This window comes from Xyrauchen texanus, chromosome 27 (genome assembly GCF_025860055.1).
Source record: "Xyrauchen texanus isolate HMW12.3.18 chromosome 27, RBS_HiC_50CHRs, whole genome shotgun sequence".
Lineage (NCBI taxonomy): Eukaryota > Metazoa > Chordata > Actinopteri > Cypriniformes > Catostomidae > Xyrauchen > Xyrauchen texanus.
Window position 1 is genome coordinate 11,224,165 of NC_068302.1, and position 25,381 is coordinate 11,249,545.

General features: G+C 41.8%; 1 protein-coding gene across 1 annotated transcript in view; it reads right to left on the minus strand.

The window, feature by feature from the left end:
• Positions 1-25,381, minus strand: part of LOC127621450 (adhesion G protein-coupled receptor A2-like) — a 95,455-nt gene that overhangs the window by 35,938 nt on the left and 34,136 nt on the right. The window contains exon 2 of the mRNA XM_052095040.1: positions 24,129-24,200. Within this exon, the coding sequence (XP_051951000.1) occupies positions 24,129-24,200 (72 nt within the window). The remainder of the gene's footprint in view (positions 1-24,128; positions 24,201-25,381) is intronic.

Genomic DNA, 25,381 nt, shown 5'->3' on the forward strand with positions numbered 1-25,381 from the left:
GTCACAACCATATTTGATTTAGCACTGTTTACATAGTTTATCAATGATTTGATATTATTTGAAAGTAAACAACAATTCAATTTTATTTGTTCATCATATGCCATTCCCCCTCACATCAGATGTGATCATATGCCTTACTACTTTTACGATACCTTTGGGTGATTTATTTAGCATTAATGTGAGTCACTAGCAGGGTTTCCATCTAAATGAAGAAAATACTCATCGTTGCATGTTTCCATCCACTACATCATGCACATTATCTTGAGGGAGCCCACCTTGCCTTGATGGAGTAGCTGAATGACCTCCTTGCTTCAGGGAGAGTTTTATTTGCAGGATTGGAGCAATTGTAACTCATTTTATTTAATGCTGTCAGGCGATGCCATAGAATAAGTGTAATATCTGATATAATGAGAGATGAAATGGATGCAATGCCCCTACACCGCCAGCCTCTGCACCAGCTGTGGGTTAAACACTTCTGAATGTCAAGGGCTATGCACAAAGAACTGTGTGCCAAGGTTGGACCTTTCATTGGGCTAGTTACATCATAACAAGTGCAAGAATGGTCAAAAAATGCCATCGGTTTCCATCACCTTAATGCGCATTTTATCTAATGCAAACTCTAGAAAATTCACCTCCTCCTAATGTATTAATTTTGAGAGTTTATTCGCATATCAAGCGTTTCCATTTAGGATTTCCAATTTGAAAATGCACATAAAAGTGTTTGGGATGGAAACCTCGCTACTGTCTACTGCCAATGTATGGAATTCAACCAAAACGACTGGATTAAATTATTATTCAATTATGTCCTTTTGTTTGTGCTTGGAACTACATGAGTGTAAGTAAATAATGGCAGATTTATTTTTGGTAAACTTTCTCTTCTATGCCAGAGGAACCCTTCTTCTTAATGCACTTTCCTGGTTCTATTGAGAAAATAAATTTGGAACTCTCCATAAAACCAAGTTTCGAAAGATCACATTTGCATAAATTCATACTAACAACAGTAAATAATATTAATAGACAGGGAAAAAATGCAGTGATCAGCATAAGCCCTGCATGTGGGCCCGGCATACAATAGTTTGGGAATATAGCACTGAAGCTTTGTCACTAGGCCAGCATGAGTACAAAGAAACAGCTGTCTAACAGCACAGAGAACACAAAATATCTGTGAATGAATGAAAGACAATGACAGGATATGTGTGAATACTTCTTCATGTGGATGGACTTTGACATCGGGACAGTCTGGGTTTTAAGAAGGGAAAATATTACACATTTCTTGGATGAATAGGAAGGGGAATATACTGAAAAATGTCATTAAGTTGTGAAAGCTGTGTGTTAAGTTCAACTGTTAGTTTAGCCGTGCATCTCATGTACATCTAACAAAAATACAGCCTAAACCAGCCTAAGTTTATAGGTTTTAGCTGCTTAAAGATGGTCTAGCTGGTCTCCCTCTTAAAACCAGCAAACAGACCAGCCTAACTAGGTGGGGGGACCAATTAAGTCCAGCAAACCAGCTTAGGCTGTTCGTTTGTTTGTTTGGATTTTTTATTTTTTTTGCTTTGCTCTTTCGCCGATTTCTTGGTGTAAATGCACGTGCAATATTCCATACTGCTTTTCCTTTTCGTAAAAAAAAAGCCCAGGCGCAATCGCGTCCGGCTAACAACATAAACACTCCCACATTAGCATATATACACACACTCACAAACACACCCCTTGTCTTGAGTTTATCTAACAGTCACATCTGGAGTCTATCAACTCCAGCAGTCTGCCCTGTCACACACTCCCCTTTTCCTCCTCTACCCCACTCCTTTAACACTTTCTTCACCACATCGCTACTGGGTATGCAGGACTGAGATAACTTATGCAACTGAATAGTCCCAGCTCTGAGGCATTCATTGGCAATCTTAACAGAAAAATGGAGGAAGAACTTGAACTGAACTTTATAAGAAAAATGTGGAGAAGGATTATTTGAGTAAACGGTGTGGTGTAGTTACTCCAGTCTAATCACATCTAGTTTAGTCTAGCCAAACTTCTGTATTGTAAACACACCTACATTTACACACTTAATCCAATGTGATTAGCTTGCGCGGTAGCTCACTTCATAGAGTGTTGCACTTTGGACTCGGAAGACTGCAGTTTGAGACAGTCAAGCATGCAAGCTGACAAGTCATAGAAGCAACATGACATAACGTGGTTGCTTCAGAAAATGTGTTTTTGATTTCTCGTTTTATTTTTGGACACTATCGTTTAGGTTTAGGTTTAAGTTTTAGGTTAGGAAGGTACATTTAAAACCTCCATAATATTCACCTTAAAATCCTTGTTTGATTTCAACACCATATCACTCGCATTTGGCGCCCCCAGCTGGACATTTCACTGGGAAACTGCAGCCAAACATGTAATAATTCACACATTGCCACGGTCAAGTAATTATTATGAGACCAGGCTAAAAAAAAGTCGATAAGTGCAGTTGTTACATAATGGAGACATTTCTGCTTGATCTAAGCTTTAAAATTAATTTAGTTGGTGTTAATAATTGCATTCAGATTGATTGTGTGATATTAAATAATATTCTGGACTAAAACCAGTTAATGCAGATGTTACCACATGAAGCACATTTTATTTCAGTTTACACTGTAAAACGCAGATAAGTGCAACTGGTATCATGAGGAGTTATTTCTACCTGATTTTTTAAAAACTTTTAATCACATCCAAACTTGATCGAATCCACATCTGTTATTTTTTGGTTCTGTTTATTTAGGGAAAGTTGGTTAAATTCACTGCCACTACCCTTACGATTTTGTATGAGGGCAGTCAGCAGTGTCCAACGCACACACATCACTCAATCTCTGGTTAAGGTCATATGCTTACCTCCACTGGAAACAATGTTAATCTTACTTCCAAACAACATAATAAACCCCACGTTATATTAGAAGGAAAAGGTTAGTATACCATTTTCATATCCTCTCTCTCTCTCTCTCTCTCTCTCTCTCTCTCTCTCAGCCTAGAGCTCTGAGTAATTGAAATAAATTGGTGTTTTCTTTGCATAACTTCTTTGTATGGCAAATTTTGCTTGCAAGAAGTCTATTTTCATTTAGCCCATGTGGCTTTGGTCCAAAACCTAGTGAGCTGCCTAACTATGTAGCGCTTAAGGCATGGCAAATGTGAAGTCAAAAGTTAAGTAGGAACCTACACTGTAAAAAGTGGTCACATGCAATTGTTAAGAAGCTATTTCTAATGGACGTAACCCTTAAATATTGTATTGTTGGTGTAACCTAATGTATTCAGGTTGATTCAGACATATTCAATTATATTTTTGACTTTAAAAAGACTGGTTAATTTAGATGTTAACACATAAAAATATGGCAGATGAATAGAGAGAAATGTTGCCTATAATTATACAACAGTTTGTTCTGGTCCTTTAATCTGATTGGACAAGAGGTGTTCCAAGAGTGCTGATAGCTCACACAATCAGCACTGGGATGCTTTACTGTTTACAAGTGAAACTCGAAAAATTAGAATATTGTGCAAAAGTTCATTAATTTCAGTAATTCAACTTAAAAGGTGAAACTAATATATTATATAGACTCATTACAAGCAAAGTAAGATATTTCAAGCCTTTATTTGATATAATTTTGATGATTATGGCTTACAGCTTATGAAAACCCCAAATTCAGAATCTCAGAAAATTAGAATATTACATGAAATCAATTAAAAAAAGGATTTTAAATACAGAAATGTCGGCCCTCTGAAAAGTATAATCATGCATATGTACTCAGTACTTGGTTTGGGCCCCTTTTGCATTAATTACTGCCTCAATGCGGCGTGGCATGGATGCTATCAGCCTGTGGCACTGCTGAGGTGTTATGGAAGACCAAGATGCTTCAATAGCGGCCTTCAGCTCTTCTGCATTGTTTGGTCTCATGTCTCTCATCTTTCTCTTAGCAATGCCCCATAGATTCTCTATGGGGTTCAGGTCAGGCGAGTTTGCTGGCCAATCAAGCACAGTAATACCATGGTCATTGAACCAGGTTTTGGTACTTTTGGCAGTGTGGGCAGGTGCCAAGTCCTGCTGGAAAATGAAGTCAGCATCTCCATAAAGCTTGTCTGCTGAAGGAAGCATGAAGTGCTCTAAAATGTCCCGGTAGACGGCTGCGTTGACTCTGGACTTAATAAAGCACAGTGGACCAACACCAGCCGATGACATGGCTCCCCAAACCAACACAGACTGTGGAAACTTCACACTGGACTTCAAGCATCTTGGATTGTGTGCCTCTCCATTCTTCCTCCAGACTCTGGGATCTTGGTTTCCAAATGAGACGTAAAATTTGCTCTCATCAGAAAAGAGGACTTTGGACCACTGAGCAACAGACCAGTTCTTTTTTCTTTAGCCCAGGTAAGGCGTTTGACATTTGAAGCCCATGTCCAGGACCCGTCTGTGTGTGGTGGCTCTTGATGCAGTAACTCCAGCCTCAGTCCACTCCTTGTGAAGCTCCCCACACATTTGAATGGCCTTTTCCTGACAATCCTCTCCAGGCTACGGTCATCCCTGCTGCTTGTGCACCTTTTTCTTCCACACTTTTCCCTTCCACTTAACTTTCTATTAATGTGCTTTGATACAGCACTTTGAGAACATCCAACTTCTTTTGCAATTACCTTTTGAGGCTTTCCCTCCTTGTGGAGGGTGTCAATGATGGTTTTCTGCCAGGTCAGCAGTCTTCCCCATGATTGTGAATTCAACTGAACCAGACTGAGAGACCATTTAAAGGCTCAGGAACCCTTTGCAGGTGTTTTGGATTAATTAGCTGGTTAGAGTGTGACACTTTGAGCCTACAATACTGAACCTTTTCACAATATTCAAATTTTCTGAGATTCTGAATTTGGGGTTTTCATAAGCTGTAAGCCATAATCATCAAAATTATATCAAATAAAGGCTTGAAATATCTTACTTTGCTTGTAATGAGTCTATATAATATATTAGTTTCACCTTTTAAGTTGAATTACTGAAATTAATGAACTTTTGCACGATATTCTAATTTTTCGAGTTTCACCTGTATATCACTCTGCTTGTGTTCGTGGCATTCCAACTACATGTAAGAGCAGTGCAGATAGGTTAATTTTCATTCATCCCTGTGACATTAAAGATGTGAGCCAGCAGGTGGTGACAAAAGATTTTCTTATGTGTGCTATGAGTGAGTTAAGCTGACGTTGACAAATGGTGTCAATCAGTGTGCAAATTTCTTTAAAGTCATCTGGAATTGTCTCTCACTCCATGAGTGTTTGGATTACTACTACACTATAGCTGAGAAATGGAGTTAAACTAAGAGCTTCAGCAGTATAGCCAATCACAAATGGAGTCACGACAGATGGAATAATCAAACATGCTCAGGACGCCTACCTGATACCTGATACACAAGCATGTTTTTATGGGACAGTTCTTAGTTTTCCCACACTTATTTATTTACTTTGTTTGACGAACTGTTGTACAAAAGCAATATCACAGTCGCAATTGTGCTGTATTGTCTATCAGCATGGCTGTGATTACCTGCAGCCTTGTGCTTACAGCCGAATCACTGCCATGCTGATTGCTGGAAACACTACACTCTTGCTCGTGTGATATTGCTTTAATATAGTTACAATTCATGCAATGCTGAAAAGTATCGAAAAAAGGTTTAATGTTGTTCAAACTATTTTACCCAATATTTGTGTGCTACTGCATAATGTATCGTAATATTTTGATTCTAACTGAATTGTACAATACGATTCTTGTTGGAGTCATGCATACCAGCGGACAAGGATCATTTTATGGTGGAGAGAAAATGCGAAGGGGTACGAGAAACTCTGAAGCTTATCAGACCGGTGTGTGCGTTAAATATCTGAAAGTGGACAAAGCACATTTTTATTAAAAGCTAACTTTCACCACTTGTTTTTCTGAATAATAACATGTGAAATTATAAAAATCTGATCCATTTTATGTTGACTCAGAGATGATATATGTGCATTACCCTTATACCATCAATATTGGTTTCTATTAAAGGTCCGGGTGACTGTAAATAATTTTTTACTGTTATTTTTTAAATATTTTTTATATTTTTATAAATGCATACTGTTCATTTCATTTTATTTTTGTCAAAGGAAAAGCATATTTGTTTAAAAAAAAGTTAGCTTATTAACATTTGTAAATAAAACAAAATAAAATTTCACGTATATGTTATACTTTACATATTGAACTGACATTTTAATTTAGGATTACTAATTTATAATAATTAATATGATACAAATTTTTAGAGTACTCGACTACAAAATTACTTGAAAATGTGAATTCTTTATTAATTCGGCAAGTTGCAACACTGCATTTTTCATTATCTTGACTTGTTTGAGACATTTCCTGCTCTGTACTTTCACATTACTCCATGTTTCTCCATTGCTCTCAAATGTAAGCAACATAAAGAAGAAACACTGATAGTCATGCAAATATATCTACCACAGTATAAGCAGTATAGCAAAATCTGTCACATTTCTACCATTGCATGTTACAGTACCACCATACAATCCAGCCCTAGTACTGCTATCTCTCTCCCTCTCTCTATCTTATTCTTTCTTTCACTCATTATTCTCATTACCTCTGCTCAAATCAGCACTGGACAGGAAGCTATGAACTGTTCACACACTCGTTAGGGTTGGCACACGTTAGCAGAAGCAAGCCTCATTACAGCATGTGTGTGTGTACATGTGGCTATGTGCAATTTTAAGGCACAGTGCTGAGTGGAAAATGTAATTTAGTAAATCAAGGGAAAATTTTGGATTTGGCTGTGTGAGCGTTAGTATGTGTGTGTGTGTGTGTGTGTGTGGGGGGGGTTGGGTTCAGGTGAAAATTGCTCTCTGCATGTACATACACAGTATATGTGCATTAGCGGGTGTGTGAATGAAATCCAAGACAACACAATGATACACACCAACACACATGCTAACATGTGGCCTTCGAGAAGTTCTACAGCAGCCCACTGTGTTCTATAAGTGTATAAAGCAAACATGGCTAAACATCGCTCTCGTTGGGTGGTTTGGCCAGTTATGAAGGACTGCGTTTCTTTGAGGAGGTCTGCTTTAATGAAAGAGAGGACTGTGTGAGGAGCTACCAGCCTCTCCTTCTGGCCTCCGGCAATACTGTAATACTACCGAACAGCTGTTCTATAGGAGAAAAATCTTTTCAGAATTTTTCATAACTCCCTAAGAGTGCGATAACTCCAGACAGAGTGCTTATATTGATTGCAAGGCACCTGTGGGATGTGTGATTGAAAGGTCAAGTAAAAAAAAAAACATTTTTGAACAATTCAACAAGCAAAACAACAATGACTCTGAAGGGGCCCCATTGTACACCTTTTTTGGAATTTTTTTGTTTTATTTCTCTGCAGTCTCCAGTTGTAATGTTAAATAAGTTAGTCAAGATTCTTTGCACCAACAGCATTTTAGTTTTACCATTGTCCATTCTCTCTGTGACCCTGAGAAATAAACAGGGTGTTTTTACTACTGACTTCTGTGTGTAAATTATTGAATTTCTTTTTTGTTTTTGTGGTCATTATTTTATATTAGTCTTTTGACAAAAACGTCCTGAAATAATAGCATGTAAGGAATACACTGGAATGTAGCTGCTTCTTAGTAGTAGAACTCTGTTATTAAATTCCTCATGTTTAGGATTTCAGCTTGTCTTTGTGATCATTGACAAAATAAAAAAAATCAACTACCATTTTCATTAGTAATTTCATCGTTCACCAGTGTTATATTGGTTGAAAAGTTGCACTGAGTAGGCGTTAGTATAAAAAATCTAGGCAGTCATATGTTAATATATGGTTCTGATGTTAAAATTTGGTGATTTCTGAATGTGATGTTCTTGCAGCTTTTCATAAATGCATATTTGAATTAAAAACGGCATGCCGAAGAGATTGCAATTCCATTTGATGCCATTAGTGGTGCAGAAATGACTCAATTCCAGGGGCGTAGATAGTCAAGACTAGTGAGTACAAAACCCACCCACCCCCACCCCCACCCCCTGATTCACAATACAACCCCAACCATGTTCAAACTAAATCTAAGCCCTTGCTCACTTCACATTTAAATGAACAAGTCTCATAAGTGCAAATAGTGGCAGATACTATTTACACCCCTAAGTAAATACTAACATACAGTATAGGGGCATCATTGCTGTGGGTTTATGGTGTTTATTTCGAGTCCCACAGACACCCTACACCAACCCCTACCCTTAAACCTATCCCTAACCTTACACAAATTAACTATGGTTTTACTACAGTAACCATTGTATCACCATGGTATTTTTTAGTCAAATTAAAAAATTAGTAAAACACGGTTACTATATTAACACAATATTGCTGTATAACACCATGGTTAATTGCATTAAAAGTAAGGCTTCTGCAACAAAAAAAAAAACATGGTTACTCCAATATTAGTAAAACCATGGTTAATTTTACCCACATCAAACCTTTCTCCATGACCAGGAAGTCAACATTTATATTTATTTTTATTTATTATTACAAGTAGGAATTTAAGGAAATATAAAGAGTGGAAACAGGAAACAGGATGGGAAAAAGTGGGACAAAAGGCAGATTAGAACCTGGGTCTTCCACATGAATAATGCACATCTACACTGTCTCTATAACTGCAACATTATAGAGTGCAGTTTGTCTTCTATTTCTGTGTATCCACCAGACTACTGAGTGCAAATAGCCATGCTGCATGACAGGTGCTATTAACACCTAGTACACTAGGTGTTAATAGTCACTCTGTTTTGTTGTTCAGTTTTAGATGGCTTATGTAAGCTACTAACCACTAATTCGCTGAGCACTGAGTGTTTTGTTTTTTTATTATTACCACTGTTGTTTGATTCATATTCTCTATTTACCCATTTCATATACAAAATAGTTTAAATCCCCTTATTCTTGAACCAATATTGGTTATTAAAGCTGCTTCAGAAGAGAATATGTTGTGTTTTTATTTATTGTGGCAACATAAGGTAGCTTATTGTTCAATCCAACCATCGACCTAAAACGAGTTTGACATGCCTGAATTAAACCAAACAATCTCTCATTCTCCTTTTCTAACATTTCACTCTTATGTGCAGTTTCAGAGGAACACATGTCTTAAGAGTAGAGACAGAGTGGGAGAGAGAGAGAGAGAGAGAGAGAGAGAGAGAGAGAGAGAGAGAGAGAGAGAGAGAGAGAGAGAGAGAGAGAGAGAGAGAGAGAGAGATAGAGAGCTGTTTAGAGAATATTTAGAGCCTTGAAGCAAAGCCAAAACAGTTTGAGAGAGATTTCCATAATAGGACGCACAGCACACAACACATGCGGAGAGAAACACTGCCATATAAGAAAAGATAAAGTGGTGCAGTTTTTTTCTTTTGTCATATCAATAACATATGTCATGATAATAAAAAAAATGCTTCACTTTTAGTGAAATACTGTTTTGCAGATAACACATTTTGAATTGAAAGACCTTAAAATTACATTATTAATAGATTTTGAGCACATAATATAATATTTAAGACAGTATTTCTGTGCAGAGTATATTTTGTGTTGAGGACTGTAAAGCCACATGGATTTCTAACAGTGCCTACCACACTTTTATGTATATTATACTCTTTTATTTGATTATACTGCATTAGCAAGGAATGTGTATTTCAGTCATACATGGGTGATTCTCCAACTACAGGCACTTTTGTGTCCTTGGCCTTTTTTTGTAAATAAATAAACAAACAAATGCACAAATACATTGTCTTTATGAAGTTCATGCTCCATCATCCTAGTAACCACCAAATCTGGCCCCTGTTTTCTTTTAAAAATGCTTTTGCAAGGCTGTTTATTAGCAGATTTTGCAGTTTTATGCTTGTCCCCAGCCCAGACTGGCCCTCTTTGAATGTTAAAAATGTATATTAAAGGATCAATTTAATTTTTTTTTTTTAACATGTTTGTCTTAAGGACCAATAAAATAATATCATACAATAGAAATTCCATATGTATATCACAATTTTAAACTAATTGTGGAATAAAATAAGTCTGTCCCCAGGTTTTCCGTCATTTCCACCTCCCTCAACAAAATCCACCTTAATACATCCACCTTAAATATTTTATTTACTTGGTAACCATGGCAATATTAGTGAAATGACGTATTAGTTGAAGATGAAACTTCAGGCACATGTGCTCTTTAGTACAAGAAAATAAATCAAGGTAACTCAAGCTTTTATACAGAGTATTTTTATTCAGCGTCATTTCCATCGTGGCTGTAGTTTGGTTGAATTATGAATTATTACAACAAATATGAAAATAATGTATTTATGTTTATTATGAGTAAACAACATGCTAAGTCTAAAAGTAGCTAAGCATGACATGAGGGTGTGCTAATATTGCAGAAAAACTGCTAAAATGTCATTTCCACCTCTGTCATTTCCACCTCTGAGAAATTACAGGTGTAGCTTTGGACATGATATACATGCCATTTTTGTGTGCTATTTTTGTGTTCTCATGACATATTTGTGCTTTTGGACTGAGAACTTTATATACCACCATTCCAGTACACTCAATATGTATTTTTATGTATTTATATTTATATTTAAGATGCCGAAGTCGGTGGCCAAGAAGTCAAAGGAATACAGGGACAGAATAAAAGCTGATCCAGTTAAATATCAACAGAAATTAGAAAAAGACAGGGAAAGATATCACAGGAAAAAAGAAAGAGGAATAGTGAAACCAATCTTAGAGGTCTCCAGTAAGGAGAAGGAAAGAAAAAGAAAACAGTGGAAGATAAATCAGCGAAACCGACGACGACGTATAGCCACTGCAAGCGCTGTGTTGGCCACTACACCACCAAACTCACCCCTGACACCAGACACTCCCCCCGTAGTGGAAAGATCTACATCCAGGGGTAGGAAGACAGTGAGGAGAGATCGATCAAAGCTTTTCAGAGATTTGTCTGTGGTTAATAGAAAGCTGGGTAAGAAAAGGTTTGCCAGACTACAGAAAAAAATCAGTCATAATGACTCACCACGGAGTAAAGCTGCAAGACAAATGGCGGAGGGACCAAAAAAACTAAGGAGGACTCTAACCTTTCAAAACACCATCATTTCTCAGTTGAGGGAGAAATATAGGAAAGAAACCTCTGCCAAAAACCAGCAGCTGATAGCCAAAATTGTGTCTTCTAAAATTCTCCAGAAGTACAGGCTAATTAAATTTGCACAGAGAGAATTGGGCATCTCAGCAATGTTCTTGAAGATGACTGCAAAAGGGCACAAACCTTAAAGTATAATCGAGGTTTGCAAGTTAACAAAATTAGCACCACCACTGAGGAGAAAATCATCAACTTTCTCTCACGGGATGAAAATTCGAGGGCCACAACAGGAAAAAAAGAAACGCTGACAAGCAATAAAAATAAAATGCAGAAGCGTTTCTTGAATGAATCTATGCAACGTCTTCATGAGAAGTTCCTAAAAGAATTTCCTGAGGAAAAGATTTCTTACTCACAATTCTCCAAGAGGCGTCCCTTTTGGGTGGTTAGACCATTTTTATGATTCATGCACACAGACACTATGACACTACATTCAGTCTCTCTATCTCACACAGACAGACACACACACACACACACACTCACTCTCACACACTCACTCTCACACACACACACACACACACACACACACACACACACACTCACTCTCACACACTCACTCTCACACACACTCTCACACACACACACACACACACACACACACACATTTGAATGAAATTAATGTTTTGAGCAGGTTCATATAATTTTCATATCATTTGTAATCATTATTTTTAAAACTATTAGGTATACTGTTCAATTTATACATGTTAAATAATAAAATACATGGTTAAAAATATTTTGGACTGGCAATTTAAGGAAAAATTAACAGAAACAATCTTTCCATCATTAACCGTCATTTCCACCACTTTCCACCACTACACAGTTTTTAAGTAAAAACATAAGAATAACAAATGATGTGGATCTAAATGTATTTTAAATCAAGTATTAATAGTTCATTACTTACAATATATGTGTGAGTGACTTTAAAAAATAAACATAGACCTGAGCAAAAATGAAATGCTGTAGGCAAAAATCCCAACTCTCGTGGCATTTAGCAACTTTAAATGAAAATGTATTAAGTTCATGAAGTATTAAGATTTATTTTGTTACATGATTAGGTAGCCACTGATGTTGTTGACTGATACATAAGCTTATATAATCAGTTTTACAATATTATATTGTAATAAAATACATAAATTGGTGGAAATGACATCTTTGAAAGCGCTCTTCAGAAAAACTGTTAAAAATAATAATATTCCATGGAATTCTAAAACTGCCCACTATTATATTGTGTTAGAAGACAAATTAATGAAGCTAGGAAGATTGTTTTAAGTGTGTTTTAAGAGAGTGAATTTTCCATAAACTCACAGTGCCAAAAGTGCTCCTAGTTGGAGAATCACCCACATATGCAAGTACATTTTACATACATGTATAGTAGTACAGTACTTGGTAAAAATGGCAAGTAGCCTATCTATATAATAAAACACCCTTCTGCCCAATGCCATCCTGTTTAACTATGATCTCAGGTACGAGCGCCTGTTCACGAGCATGGCTCCAGTTTCCCTGCCCTTTGACCTCCGTAGCTCCCCAGGGGTCTTGTCTGCACTTGCAAAAACAAGCAAATCAGCTAATTTTACCCCAAACAAACACTTACACAAAGAGAGCTGCCCTGTATTACACACACACGGCTAATCACTGCCCACGTGCACACACGCTTGCACACACACACACACAAATAAATGACCTCACTATTGACCTTACACTCACACACACGTGGCGACACTTATACCAATCCATGCATTCAAACAGATTCACTCACAATATTAAATAAATAAAGGAGTCTTTATAGGATGTCTTTATAATGAAGGTAAAGCCTTCTGTTAGCTATCTGTTAGCATGCCCATTCTTCTCAATGGTAGTTACTTGGCTGACATATGAACCCCTGGAAGCACATGATCTAAAGCAGAGATGCCCAAACCAGGGCCTGTGGGCCGAAGTTGGCCCATGATGACCTTTGATTTGGCCCACCTTGCCATATATGCCATAAATGCTATTGATGCAGCTTTTCACTGCATTATTTAGCAGATTGCAGAGTAAGTTTTTTTCATCATAAAGGAGAACCAGGGAAACTTTTATATTTTAATATAATCCAGTATGCAGGACTTGAAATTCGCCGCAGTATTACGGATATTGCCATCATTCCCGCAAATTCCACATTCATAATGCGGGAAATTCCTGCACACTTTTATTCACTTTACAGTACAGCTGCGAATAAGTAAACCAATATATACAGATGAACAACACATCAATAAACTTTTTTGGTATCAAACTGTAATTCCAGAAAATGAGTAAATCTGCTGTCTCTTCCTCTCTTTCTCAGGCAGCTGTCAGCAGTGCATTGAGCACTTGGATTTAGTGTGAGCGCATGCAGTGAGGAAGCACTTTGGAAGTAACTTGCAGTTACTGAACTTAAGATGTTGCAGATGTATAAACCTTTCCAAACATGTTAATTCCACATGCAAATTGTGTTATACAGCACCTAAAATTGAAAGCGCATGACATCGGAATGATCTATACTTTTGCTCCTTTCATATCTTGGCACTTCCTTAGTTATAATGCAGCACATTTGATAAGATAGCAAAATAGCAAAAATGCTTTGTGTAATGCTGCATCTGCATGGTGAAGAAAGAAACTTAAACACCTGTTATAACTCTCATCTCCATCTTTAGTTCCATCCAGGGTCGGAAATTAACAGGAGCTCAGGGGGGGAAATCCCCTGCAATCTGATATAGTTCCAAATTGTGATCTTCATTTGAAGAACATTATTTGTTTCATGCCATCCATTGTGCAGATATTGGTGTCGAGTCGGTGGTGGATGCTCGCACCATAGACGTGCAAAGAAGGACACTCCACTTCTTACGTTCTGCATCAGTTCGTTGTCGTGCCCCTGCGCTAAAAATACCAAATGCTACAATTTATTTAATAAATATATTATAAAATAATATCTGAATGTGTTAAATACCCTTGATGTTAGACCCTTTTTCACCCCAATGCGCTTGTAAGTCCTCATGGTCGCATAGTGACTCGCCTCAATCCGGGTGGCGGAGGACGAATCCCTTCTGCATCTTATCACATGGCTTGTTGTTGAGCGCATTGCAATGGAGACATAGTGCATGTGGAGGCTTCACTCCATCCATCGTGGTATCCACGCTCAACTCACCACGTGCATCACCAAGAACGAACCACATTATAGCGACCACGAGGAGGTTACCCCATGTGACTATACCCTCCCAAGCAACCGGGCCAATTTGGTTGCTTAGGAGACCTGGCTGGAGTCACTCAGCATGCCCTGGAATTTGAACTAGCGAACTAGCTCCAGGGGTGGTAGCCAGCGTCTTCACCACTGGGCTACCCAGGCCCCCTAGTAACAATTCACATTATGCAATGTGGAAATCATGACATTTTTAAATTATTGAACCATGCCATTTAAAAATTTAATTAATTGTTTAAATTAAAGTATTTGACATAAAAGGTTGACATTTTATAAGGTTAGAAAAAAAAAGACCTTTGTAAAGGTAAAAAATGCCCTCCATATGTGCAGTGTAAGGGAGCAGTGTCAGCTTTCTGTTCTTGGCTGACAGAAGTGGAACCCTTCTGCTACTAACATCATAGGATGGAGCACAACAACAAGTCAACACAGTGGAAAGGATTCAACATGTCTTGGACTACAGTGGGAAAAGCACATACACTATAAACTATAACCTTTTACACACAACAATGTAAAATGTTGATAGTCACTTACATCCGAGTTTATGCTCTCAAACATTGAGGGAAACTCCGAGTTTTATGTAAGAGGGAAACCCCACTATTGCAGCGCAGTTCCACTTCATATCATGAAACAAACTTAGCAACAACACTGGAATATCTGAAAATATAGCTAAGCAAGGAAAAATAAAATAGCGAAGTCTTCCTCGGATACCATGTTTGTCATTAATACAAGTGTCACAGGGAAATTGCATTGCTGTGGAGAAAGCTGCTTACTGACTGAGCATGTATATGGGAGTGAAGAGTATGCCGCTTAAACAGTGCATGTAAATGGGAACGCTGCTTTCTCAAATGATCCCGCTTTCTCACAATAACTCGCTTTCTGGTGTCCATGTAAACATAGTTAATGTGGCAGACGATGCAAAAAGAAGCTTTCGAAGTGATTGTATTGTTTGTTTTATCCCCATATCCTACAGTCGTGGCGTATTTACGGCCCCCAGTTGACACGGCTTGTAAAAAATTTGTTTTTAACAGCTTATTTTTTTATATAATTAATAACACTAAATTAGCATGTTAAATCAACAGCCCTAATTATAATATAACAGTATATATAGTAGCTGAACATATAATAGATAAACATAACTGCAATTTATATATTGCTTGGCAGATGTTTTATTTCATTAGAATACACAGCAGGGGTCTCATGCGGTTACATTGACCAATCAATTCCTGACCCACATGCCAAAAAATTCTAAACACAGGAACAGTTATATGACTCGACTACTGACAATTATCTGCAAATACTGCATCTCTTATATATAATCTGATTCTCAAAGTTTAAAATGATTAGAATTATGAAGTTTAGATTTACTAATCAATAATTTATTTATTTATTTGTATTACTATTTTTATTCATACTAAATTATGCAATATTCAATGGACAGCATAAAAACAGTTAAATAAAAAAGAATACCTAGCAATCAGTGTCATGCACCAAAACTTGCAGGTCAACCATCAACCATCAAAACTTAACAGATATTTCTTCCTCCCTCAATCCCTGGCACCCTCCTCTTTCCTCCTCTGTTATCTCTCCAGGCTGAGCACTTTTTGGAGAGATATATGGAGGTGTAATGAGATCCTTTCCTCTAGAATTGTGTGATAGCCACGCTTACAGCATCATCCTCCCAACTACAGCATTAGCCTCAGAGATAGCAGCTAACACAACATTTGGATTTGGCTTAAAGTAGTTTTTGTTCAAAGCAGGTCTAACTTATAATATAGCCTGAGTTTGTTTGTGAAATTTTTATAATGCTAAAGTACTTTTTCATATCCTAATTTAATATGCAGAGACAACTATACACTCACCTAAAGGATTATTAGGAACACCATACTAATACTGTGTTTGACCCCTTTTGCCTTCAGAACTGCCTTAATTCTACGTGGCATTGATTCAACAAGGTGCTGAAAGCATTCTTTAGAAATGTTGGCCCATATTGATAGGATAGCATCTTGCAGTTGATGGAGATTTGTGGGATGCACATCCAGGGCACGAAGCTCCCGTTCCACCACATCCCAAAGATGCTCTATTGGGTTGAGATCTGGTGACTGTGGGGGCCATTTTAGTACAGTGAAATCATTGTCATGTTCAAGAAACCAATTTGAAATGATTCGAGCTTTGTGACATGGTGCATTATCCTGCTGGAAGTAGCCATCAGAGGATGGGTACATGGTGGCCATAAAGGGATGGACATGGTCAGAAACAATGCTCAGGTAGGCCGTGGCATTTAAACGATGCCCAATTGGCACTAAGGGGCCTAAAGTGTGCCAAGAAAACATCCCCCACACATTACGCCACCACCACCAGCCTGCACAGTGGTAACAAGGCATGATGGATCCATGTTCTCATTCTGTTTACGCCAAATTCTGACTCTACCATCTGAATGTCTCAACAGAAATCGAGACTCATCAGACCAGGCAACATTTTTCCAGTCTTCAACTGTCCAATTTTGGTGAGCTCTTGCAAATTGTAGCCTCTTTTTTCTATTTGTAGTGGAGATGAGTGGTACCCGGTGGGGTCTTCTGCTGTTGTAGCCCATCCGCCTCAAGGTTGTGCGTGTTGTGGCTTCACAAATGCTTTGCTGCATACCTCGGTTGTAACGAGTGTTTATTTCAGGCAAAGTTGCTCTTCTATCAGCTTGAATCAGTCGGCCCATTCTCCTCTGACCTCTAGCATCAACAAGGCATTTTCGCCCATAGGACTGCCGCATACTGGATGTTTTTCCCTTTTCACACCATTCTTTGTAAACCCTAGAAATGGTTGTGCGTGAAAATCCCAGTAATTGAGCAGATTGTGAAATACTCAGACTGGCCTGTCTGGCACCAACAACCATGCCACGCTCAAAATTGCTTAAATCACCTTTCTTTCCCATTCTGACATTCAGTTTGGAGTTCAGGAGATTGTCTTGACCAGGACCACACCCCTAAATGCATTGAAACAACTGCCATGTGATTGGTTGATTAGATAATTTATTAATGAGAAATTGAACAGGTGTTCCTAATAATCCTTTAGGTAAGTGTATATAAGGCATTCTTCTAGACAAGGCTAACACTGCAAAACACCACATCCGGGTGGAGAAAGAGAAGAGTTGTAGAGAAATGAGCCTATTATATTTATTATCCAGTTTCTTTTCTAAATATCAAACATTATTCAAACTGAAAATATATTACACAGGAGGAAAACATTGTCCATAATTTGTCCATGAGTCTTGGAGGTCCAGACTATGAAGCACTTTGTGTAATTGCCCATATTTACAGTCAATGCCATATTACTATGGTTAAGTCAATGCTGCTAGTCTTTAAAAAAATTACAGTATTTGTTATGAGAAAAAAAATTGAAACTTAAACTACAACTGCAACAGTTGTTTTAAAAATAAGGTCTAAAAGATTCTACCTAATAGATTATTTAATACGAAACTATCCCATTTTTGTCAAAATACCACAGTTGCTGTTACTGCTGTAAAATCATGCTACATTTTTTTTAGAGGTGATGATGTGTAATTTAAAAAACCTTAATTTGCACACTGCTCATAGCACAGTGTTCCCCTTCTGTCGCTCTCTCCACGTTGTGTCGGAGAAGCGACCTGTCTGCCCGCCGAGGGCGTCCCCCTGCGAGGAAACCAGCTCCTGCTCCACCTCAACCCGGGCCCAGCTCTCAGCCCCAGCGTCGAGCACTCCGCAGGCGGTGCACGCCCCCTGTCTCACGAACCCCCTCCAGGACCCGGAAGGCTCCCAAGCGTTCCTGAGACAGCAGACCCAGAGCCGAAGACATTAGCTCCGGAGGTGGTAAGACCGCTCCGTCCCCCGGTGGAGGGCCGGGAGGAGAATCCTTTGTTTTTTCATTTGCCACACCCCCTGACGGGGGCTGTGGTACCCACATTCTCAATAAAAGAGCTATTTCCTTTGCCTCTGGGTCACCTGGCCCGCAAATGCCGTTCTCACGGCAATGTGCTTTCAGATCCCAACAGTCCCGGTACACCGGACGCGGCGATCCCGCCTTCCGCCTGCCCACGACTGTCCCCCGGCTGGCCGGTTCAGACGAGTCCAGAGGACGCCAACATCAGACCTCCTCCTCAGTCAAGAACCCGCCCCCTGCCTGGCGCGCGGAGCAAGGTAAGTGCTTTGAGTCTATTCTCAACACCTCAGCCTCAGGCTACAACGAAGCCGCCCGACGCTGCATTACCTGTTCCGCCCCGCTGCGAGGCCCCGCCGGGTACGTCCAAAATACTCGTCCCTTTGGTGCCCCTAGCACAGAGCTGGGAAGCATGGCTTTCGCTTCCCAATGCATCACGCTGGCTGCACCGGACCATTCGACTCGGTTACGCAATTCAGTTTGCCCGGCTCCCGCCCCCCTTCAGGGGCGTCCGCTTTTCCGCAGTTCCCTGCGCACAGAAATTGCGACCCTCTTAGCCAAGGGCGCGGTAGAGCCCGTCCCTCCAACCGAAATGAGGAAGGGTTTCTACAGCCCTTACTTCATTGTACCCAAGAAAGGCGGCGGCTTACGACCAATCCTGGACTTGCGAGTTTTCAATTGGGCCTTGTTAAAACTCCCGTTCAAAATGCTTACGCAGAGAAATATTCTGGCTGGCGTTCAGCATCTAGATTGGTTCGCAGCGGTGGACCTGAAGGACGCGTATTTCCACGTCTCAATTTTGCCACGACACCGACCCTTCCTACGGTTCGCGTTCGACGGCCAGGTGTTTCAGTACAAAGTCCTCCCCTTCGGCCTGTCTCTGTCCCCTCGCGTCTTCACGAAAGTCGCAGAGGTGGCCCTTGCCCCGCTACGAGTAGCCGGCATCCGCATTCTCAACTACCTCGACGACTGGCTCATCCTAGCACACACTCTGTGTGTGCATAGAGTTACTATGCACACACAGAGACCAGGTGCTCCGGCACCTCAGCCGCTTGGGGCTTCAGGTCAACTGGGAAAAGAGCAAGCTCAATCCGGTTCAGAGCATCTCTTTTCTCGGGTTGGAGTTAGACTCAGTCTCAATGACAGCACGTCTCACGAGCGAGCGTGCTCAGTCGGTGCTGGACTGCCTCGCTTCCTTCAAGCCAGGCACAGTGGTCCCTCTAAAACTTTTCCAGAGGCTCCTGGGGCATATGGCGTCCTCCGCGGCGGTCGCGCTGCTGGGGTTGATGCATATGAGACCACTCCAGCACTGGCTCCAGACTCGAGTCCCGAGACAAGCATGGCACCGCGGCACGCATCGGGTAAGGATCACCCCCGCCTGCCTCAAAACACTCCGACCCTGGACAGACCTCTGCTTTTTACGGGCAGGAGTGCCCCGGCAGCAGGTGTCCCGACGCGTCCTGGTCACAACCGACGCCTCCTGGTCCAGGTGGGGTGCCGTGTGCATCGGGCACGCAGCAGCGGGCCATTGGAAAGGGGCCCCGCTGCGTTGGCACATCAATTGCCTGGAGTTGCTGACCATCCTTCTTGCTCTCAGGAAGTTCCTCCCGTTAGTTCGGGACAAACATGTCCTCGTGAGATCGGACAGCACCACGGTGGTGGCGTACATAAATCACCAAGGCGGCGTACGCTCCCGCCACATGTCACAACTCGCCCGCCGTCTCCTCCTATGGAGCCAGAGCCCCGGCAAGCTCAACGTCGTAGCGGACGCGCTATCACGACAACGCCTGCCCGGCGGGGAGTGGAGGCTTCACCCCCAGTCGGTCCAGCTGATTTGGGAACGGTTTGGCAAGGCCCAGGTAGACCTGTTCGCCGCCCAGGAAACCTCCCACTGCCCGCTCTGGTACGCCCTAACAGAGGCTCCCCTCGGGACAGACGCGCTGGCACACAGCTGGCCCTCGGGGCTGCGCAAGTACGCATTTCCCCCAGTGAGCCTTCTTGCACCGGTGCTGTGCAAGGTCAGGGAGGACGAGGAGCAAGTCACGTTAGTGGCCCCCTACTGGCCCACTCGGACTTGGTTCTCGGAACTCAGGCTCCTCACGACAGCTCCTCCCTGGCGAATTCCCCTGAGAAAGGACCTCCTCTCTCAGGGACGGGGCACGCTCTGGCACCCGCGCCCAGACCACTGGAACCTCCACGTCTGGTCCCTGGATGGGACGCGGAAGAGCTAGCCGGCTTACTGGCGACCGTTGTGAATACCATCAACCAAGCCAGAGCCCCCTCTACCAGGCACCTTTACGCCCTAAAGTGGCGCTTGTTCGCAGATTGGTGTTCTTCCCGAGCCGAAGACCCGCAGAGATGCGCGATTAGGTCAGTGCTTCTGTTCCTACAGGAGAGGCTGGACAGGAGGCTGTCCCCGTCCACCCTCAAGGTGTATGTTGCCGCTATCGCCGCCCACCACGATCCTGTAGACGGCAAGTCTTTGGGTAAGCACGACCTGATCCTCAGGCTCCTGAGAGGCGCCCGGAGGTTGAATCCCTCCTGGCCAGGCCTAGTTCCCTCCTGGGATCTCTCGGTAGTCTTGGCAGGACTCCAGAGACCTCCCTTCGAGCTGCTCGAATCAGTTGGACTCAGGGCCCTCTCTCTTAAGACGGCCCTGCTGATCGCGCTCGCCTCCATTAAAAGGGTCGGGGACCTGCAAGCGTTCTCTGTCAGCGACACTTGCCTGGAGTTCGGTCCAGCAGATACGTCTGTGATCCTAAGACCGCGACCGGGCTATGTGCCCAAGGTTCCTACCACACCATTCCGAGATCAGGTAGTGAACCTGCAAGCGCTGCCCCGGGAGGAGGCAGACCCAGCCCTTTCGTTGCTGTGTCCAGTGCGCGCTCTGCGCATTTACCTGGACCGCACACAGAGCACCAGACGCTCTGAGCAGCTCTTTGTCTGCTTTGGGGGACGGCAGAAAGGGAATGCCGTCTCCAAACAGAGGCTCACCCACTGGGTTGTCGATGCCATCACACTGGCTTATCACACCCAGGCCGTGCCCCTACCCTACGGGTCCGAGCTCACTCAACAAGGGGTGTTAGCGTCCTCGTGGGCACTGGCCAAGGGCACCTCCCTAGCAGACATCTGTAGAGCCGCGGGTTGGGCAACACCCAACACCTTCGCGAGGTTTTACAACCTCCGCGTTGAGTCGGTTGAGTCTCGTGTTTTCTCAGGTCCGAGCCCGTAGAACTCGGTAACACGTGAGACCGACCGGCCGGGTGGATCGCTTGCGCTCAGCGCCCTTTTCCTGACGTCAAGGTAAAGTAGTGCGCCTTCTTCCCAGGGCGCTCCACTCCGAGTCGGGCCCCTGGTCGATTCCTCCCCAGCCCTCGGGTCCGTGGTTCAGCGGAGGAACTTCGCCGACCCAAGCCACTGCGGGTACCCTGATGGCCACCCCGTACTGGTATAGGGGCTCCACAGGTAAAATAAGAAGTCCTCCTGTTCGGACTCCCCCTGTGTGTAATTCCACGGTTCTGTCCCATTACGAGCGGACCCCGTGTCTCCCTTAGGCAGTTACAGCTGCCTCGGTCGCCGTGCTGTAGCAACTCCCCCCTTTCAAGGCTGGATCTACCACCGCACCATACTTTCCACACGAGCCCTAAGACGGCCGTGTGACGTGTCTACCACTTTTCCTCCCCAAGAAAAAGGGCAGGTGTGGTCGACCCCCTTCCCTATATGCGTGTAAGGGCCCCGGCCGTGATTGCTCTATGTGAGAAACATAGAGAGAAAAGAGGCCCAGCCAGGCTGGCCCATTCCCATGTTGGCAAACATCGCCTTGTTCCCCTCCCAGGGTAACTAGAAGGACTCCGATGTTCTTATGGGGCATTGGGGAAGGGTACGTGCAGCCAGGTACAGACGATGCGTGGCACTGGATGAAATCCCTGCCCGCCTCTGTATCGGCGGTCCACGTACAAGGTTCAGCCCATGGCAAGATTGGAATGGGTCCCCTAGTGTCGCTTCTCCGACACAACGTGGAGAGAGCGACAGAAGGGGAACGTTTGGTTACGTATGTAACCTCCGTTCCCCGAGGGAGGGAACGACACGTTGTGTCTTTCCTCCGCCATGTCACTGAACCGAGCCACTGTTGTGGTTGGACCATTTCCGGCTCCTCAGAAAAATCCTGAATGAACTCCCGTATTTACGCCGCTTAAATACCCGTATGTCCGGGGCGGGATATGCAAATACTGACTGCCAACTCCCATTGGCCCTTTTCAATAAGATCAGAGGTGAATATCGGCGCTCAAGAGAGACCCCTAGTGTCGCTTCTCCGACACAACGTGTCGTTCCCTCCCTCGGGGAACGGAGGTTACATACGTAACCAAACGTTGTCTCTTATCCTCATTAGTGCTGCTTTGCATGTCAGGGCTGTCTAGCTGTATGGGAGGTTTGCCTTCCTCCAATATGAAATTTCTTACTACAATTCAATAAGGTTGCATCAGTTTTATGAGACACAAAGAGAGATAAAATATATGCAAATGCACATTTCAGATAAGAAACATATTTAAGTGCATATGAAGGGCCAAATGGGAGATAAATATTTGACTCCATGGCCTGTAATTTCATATGAGCGGCTGCTGAAACATTTTAAATGGAGGAAGAACCCTGGTATTGTTCTTTCCCTGCTGTCCGCAACCCTATCGGAACAGACCTGCGACCCATTTTTGGGTTGTGACCCACCAGCTGAGAAACACTTCCCTAGCCTTAATTTATACAAGGGAAAAAGCTGGACTTTTTTCTCCTGAGCAAACTAAAGCATCCATGGAATAAACCTGCATTTATACTATGCATGGCGTCATTTTAAAATTAGCCCAGTTCTCCTAGGTCTAAAACTTTAGAGGTGTGAGAAAACATGAGTATTATCAACAAACGAATACTTTAGCAGAAATCACTGATGGACACCAACTAAAACAGAATCATTGCATGGATACCAAACTAAAATAATTACGTATGTTCACTTATTTAGCTGGTCATGACAGGGGTTAAACTGTTGGCTATAACTTACCAGTTCTTGCATATTTTCATTTATTTGCAGTGCTGCCCATTTGACTTCTACACTTTTGCATTAACTTTACTTTTTCCTACTCAATAATGCACACTTAGAGTTGACAATTCAAAATGATCGACTGTTGTAACCGACGGCATGTTACCTACGTGTACAAAGACATTAAGTTCAAAATTACCCAGGACCCACTTTATATTAGATATCTTTTACTATTTTGTACTGAAGCGTCTGAAACTATGTACTTATGATGTACATATGTGTAGTTGCATTGTACTTACATTTAAAGCACCTGCATTTAATTCCATTTTTAGTTACACTGTTAACCCTAACCTAACTCTAACCCTAACTAACCCCTAAACCTAAACCTAACCCTACACCAACCCTAACCCTAAACCTTATCAATTCCCTAAACCTACCTGTACCACAACCTCAGTAGCAGCAAATGCGACTCTTGTGAGTATTTTGCAGAAAATTGTAGTTACACAATAAGTACAGTCCATTGCATGTATTTTAATGTTAGTACATAATTGTTATAGACACCTAATACTGTATAAAGTGGGACCTTATCTAGTATTTTCCATTAAGATCTTGATACCTGGCATGAATACTACAAACAGGTCACACAGCAGTTCTAATGTTCTCAGCCTATCATTTGAAAATGTCTTTATCTAAAACATATGTTATTTTAGTTATTATGCGCTGTGAAGTGAAGCTCTAGGCTAATGTCTGTGGGAATGTTCACATCAAAGAGAACAGGCCTTGCAATGGTAGATGATGAAGATGATGGTAAGAAGGAGGTTTACTTACAATTTCTCGAGGGAGTACAAGCCAGTGAAGGAGCCATTCTTTAGCACTCGGATACGATTGTTGCTCAGATTTCTGTGAACATGAAGAAAGGCAAAAACAGATATTAATTTTGATGACAGACAACAATCACACATTCACAGACATCGCTGTGGAAAAAATGGAAATTCACTTGTACATCCAATGAAAACAGGCCTCATATACATTCTGCCATACACGCTCTCACTAACACATGCACTGAACCAAGACACACACGTACATGTCCAACAACAACATTCATGTACAGTAAACACTCTGACTCAAGCATGTTTATAGGGCCAGACATCTAAAAAATACACATACAATCGCCAACTCAAAAGAACTCATATTCTTTATTTGCTCCCTATAAACCCCACAACCGCAGCATGCATTAGGTGAATTGTGGTATGTATACGCCCAGCCATCCAGACCATTTATAATACTTAAGCTGCAAAAACAGTGATTCAGAACTTGTTAATGTTTAAGATGTCAAAACTATCAGCACATATGACCACACACATTTAGTGTACATATCTTCACCTACAGTATACAGCATCCAGCAAGATCATTGGAATATACTATTTAAGGTCATTTGCATGAGTGTTTGTTAGATGTAACAAAACAAATTTTAAAGAAGAGAATAATAGAAAAAACAGGACTTCATATAATGGACTTCTGGGGAAATAAAATTCTACAAAATGTACATAAAGAATATGACCCCTTCAAGATTTTAAGCCACTAGTGTCACCAAATAGACAAAAAGATAGTCCACAACGTTTCCGTGAGCACTTCACCCTACACTCTTAATAGTGTGTGTGTGTGTGTGTGTGTGTGTGTGTGTGTGTGTGTGTGTGTGTGTGTGTGTGTGTGTGTGTGTGTGTGTGTGTGTGTGTGTGTGTAAGACTCCACGGCACTAGGGAAGGAGGACACAGGGAAGTGGGTTTTCCAGACTCAGGTAAGGCTTTTAATCGCCACTTCAATTATTTACAACTTTCACAGACTCAACAGTTCAAAGGCACGTAGATAGAAAAACTCATTAGCTTCATATCATAAACTCATTAGCTTCACATGCTAATATAGGCTTCCTTGTGCCAGACTCTCTCTGCTTCTCTGCTGGTGGCGTGGCTGTTGAATATGCCATTCTCCCCATGCTCACTGGAATTAGAGACAGGTGTTAGACATAATCTAGCTCAGGTGTATGCGCCCTTAGAGCGGTGCTGTCCGACCAGTCTACCACC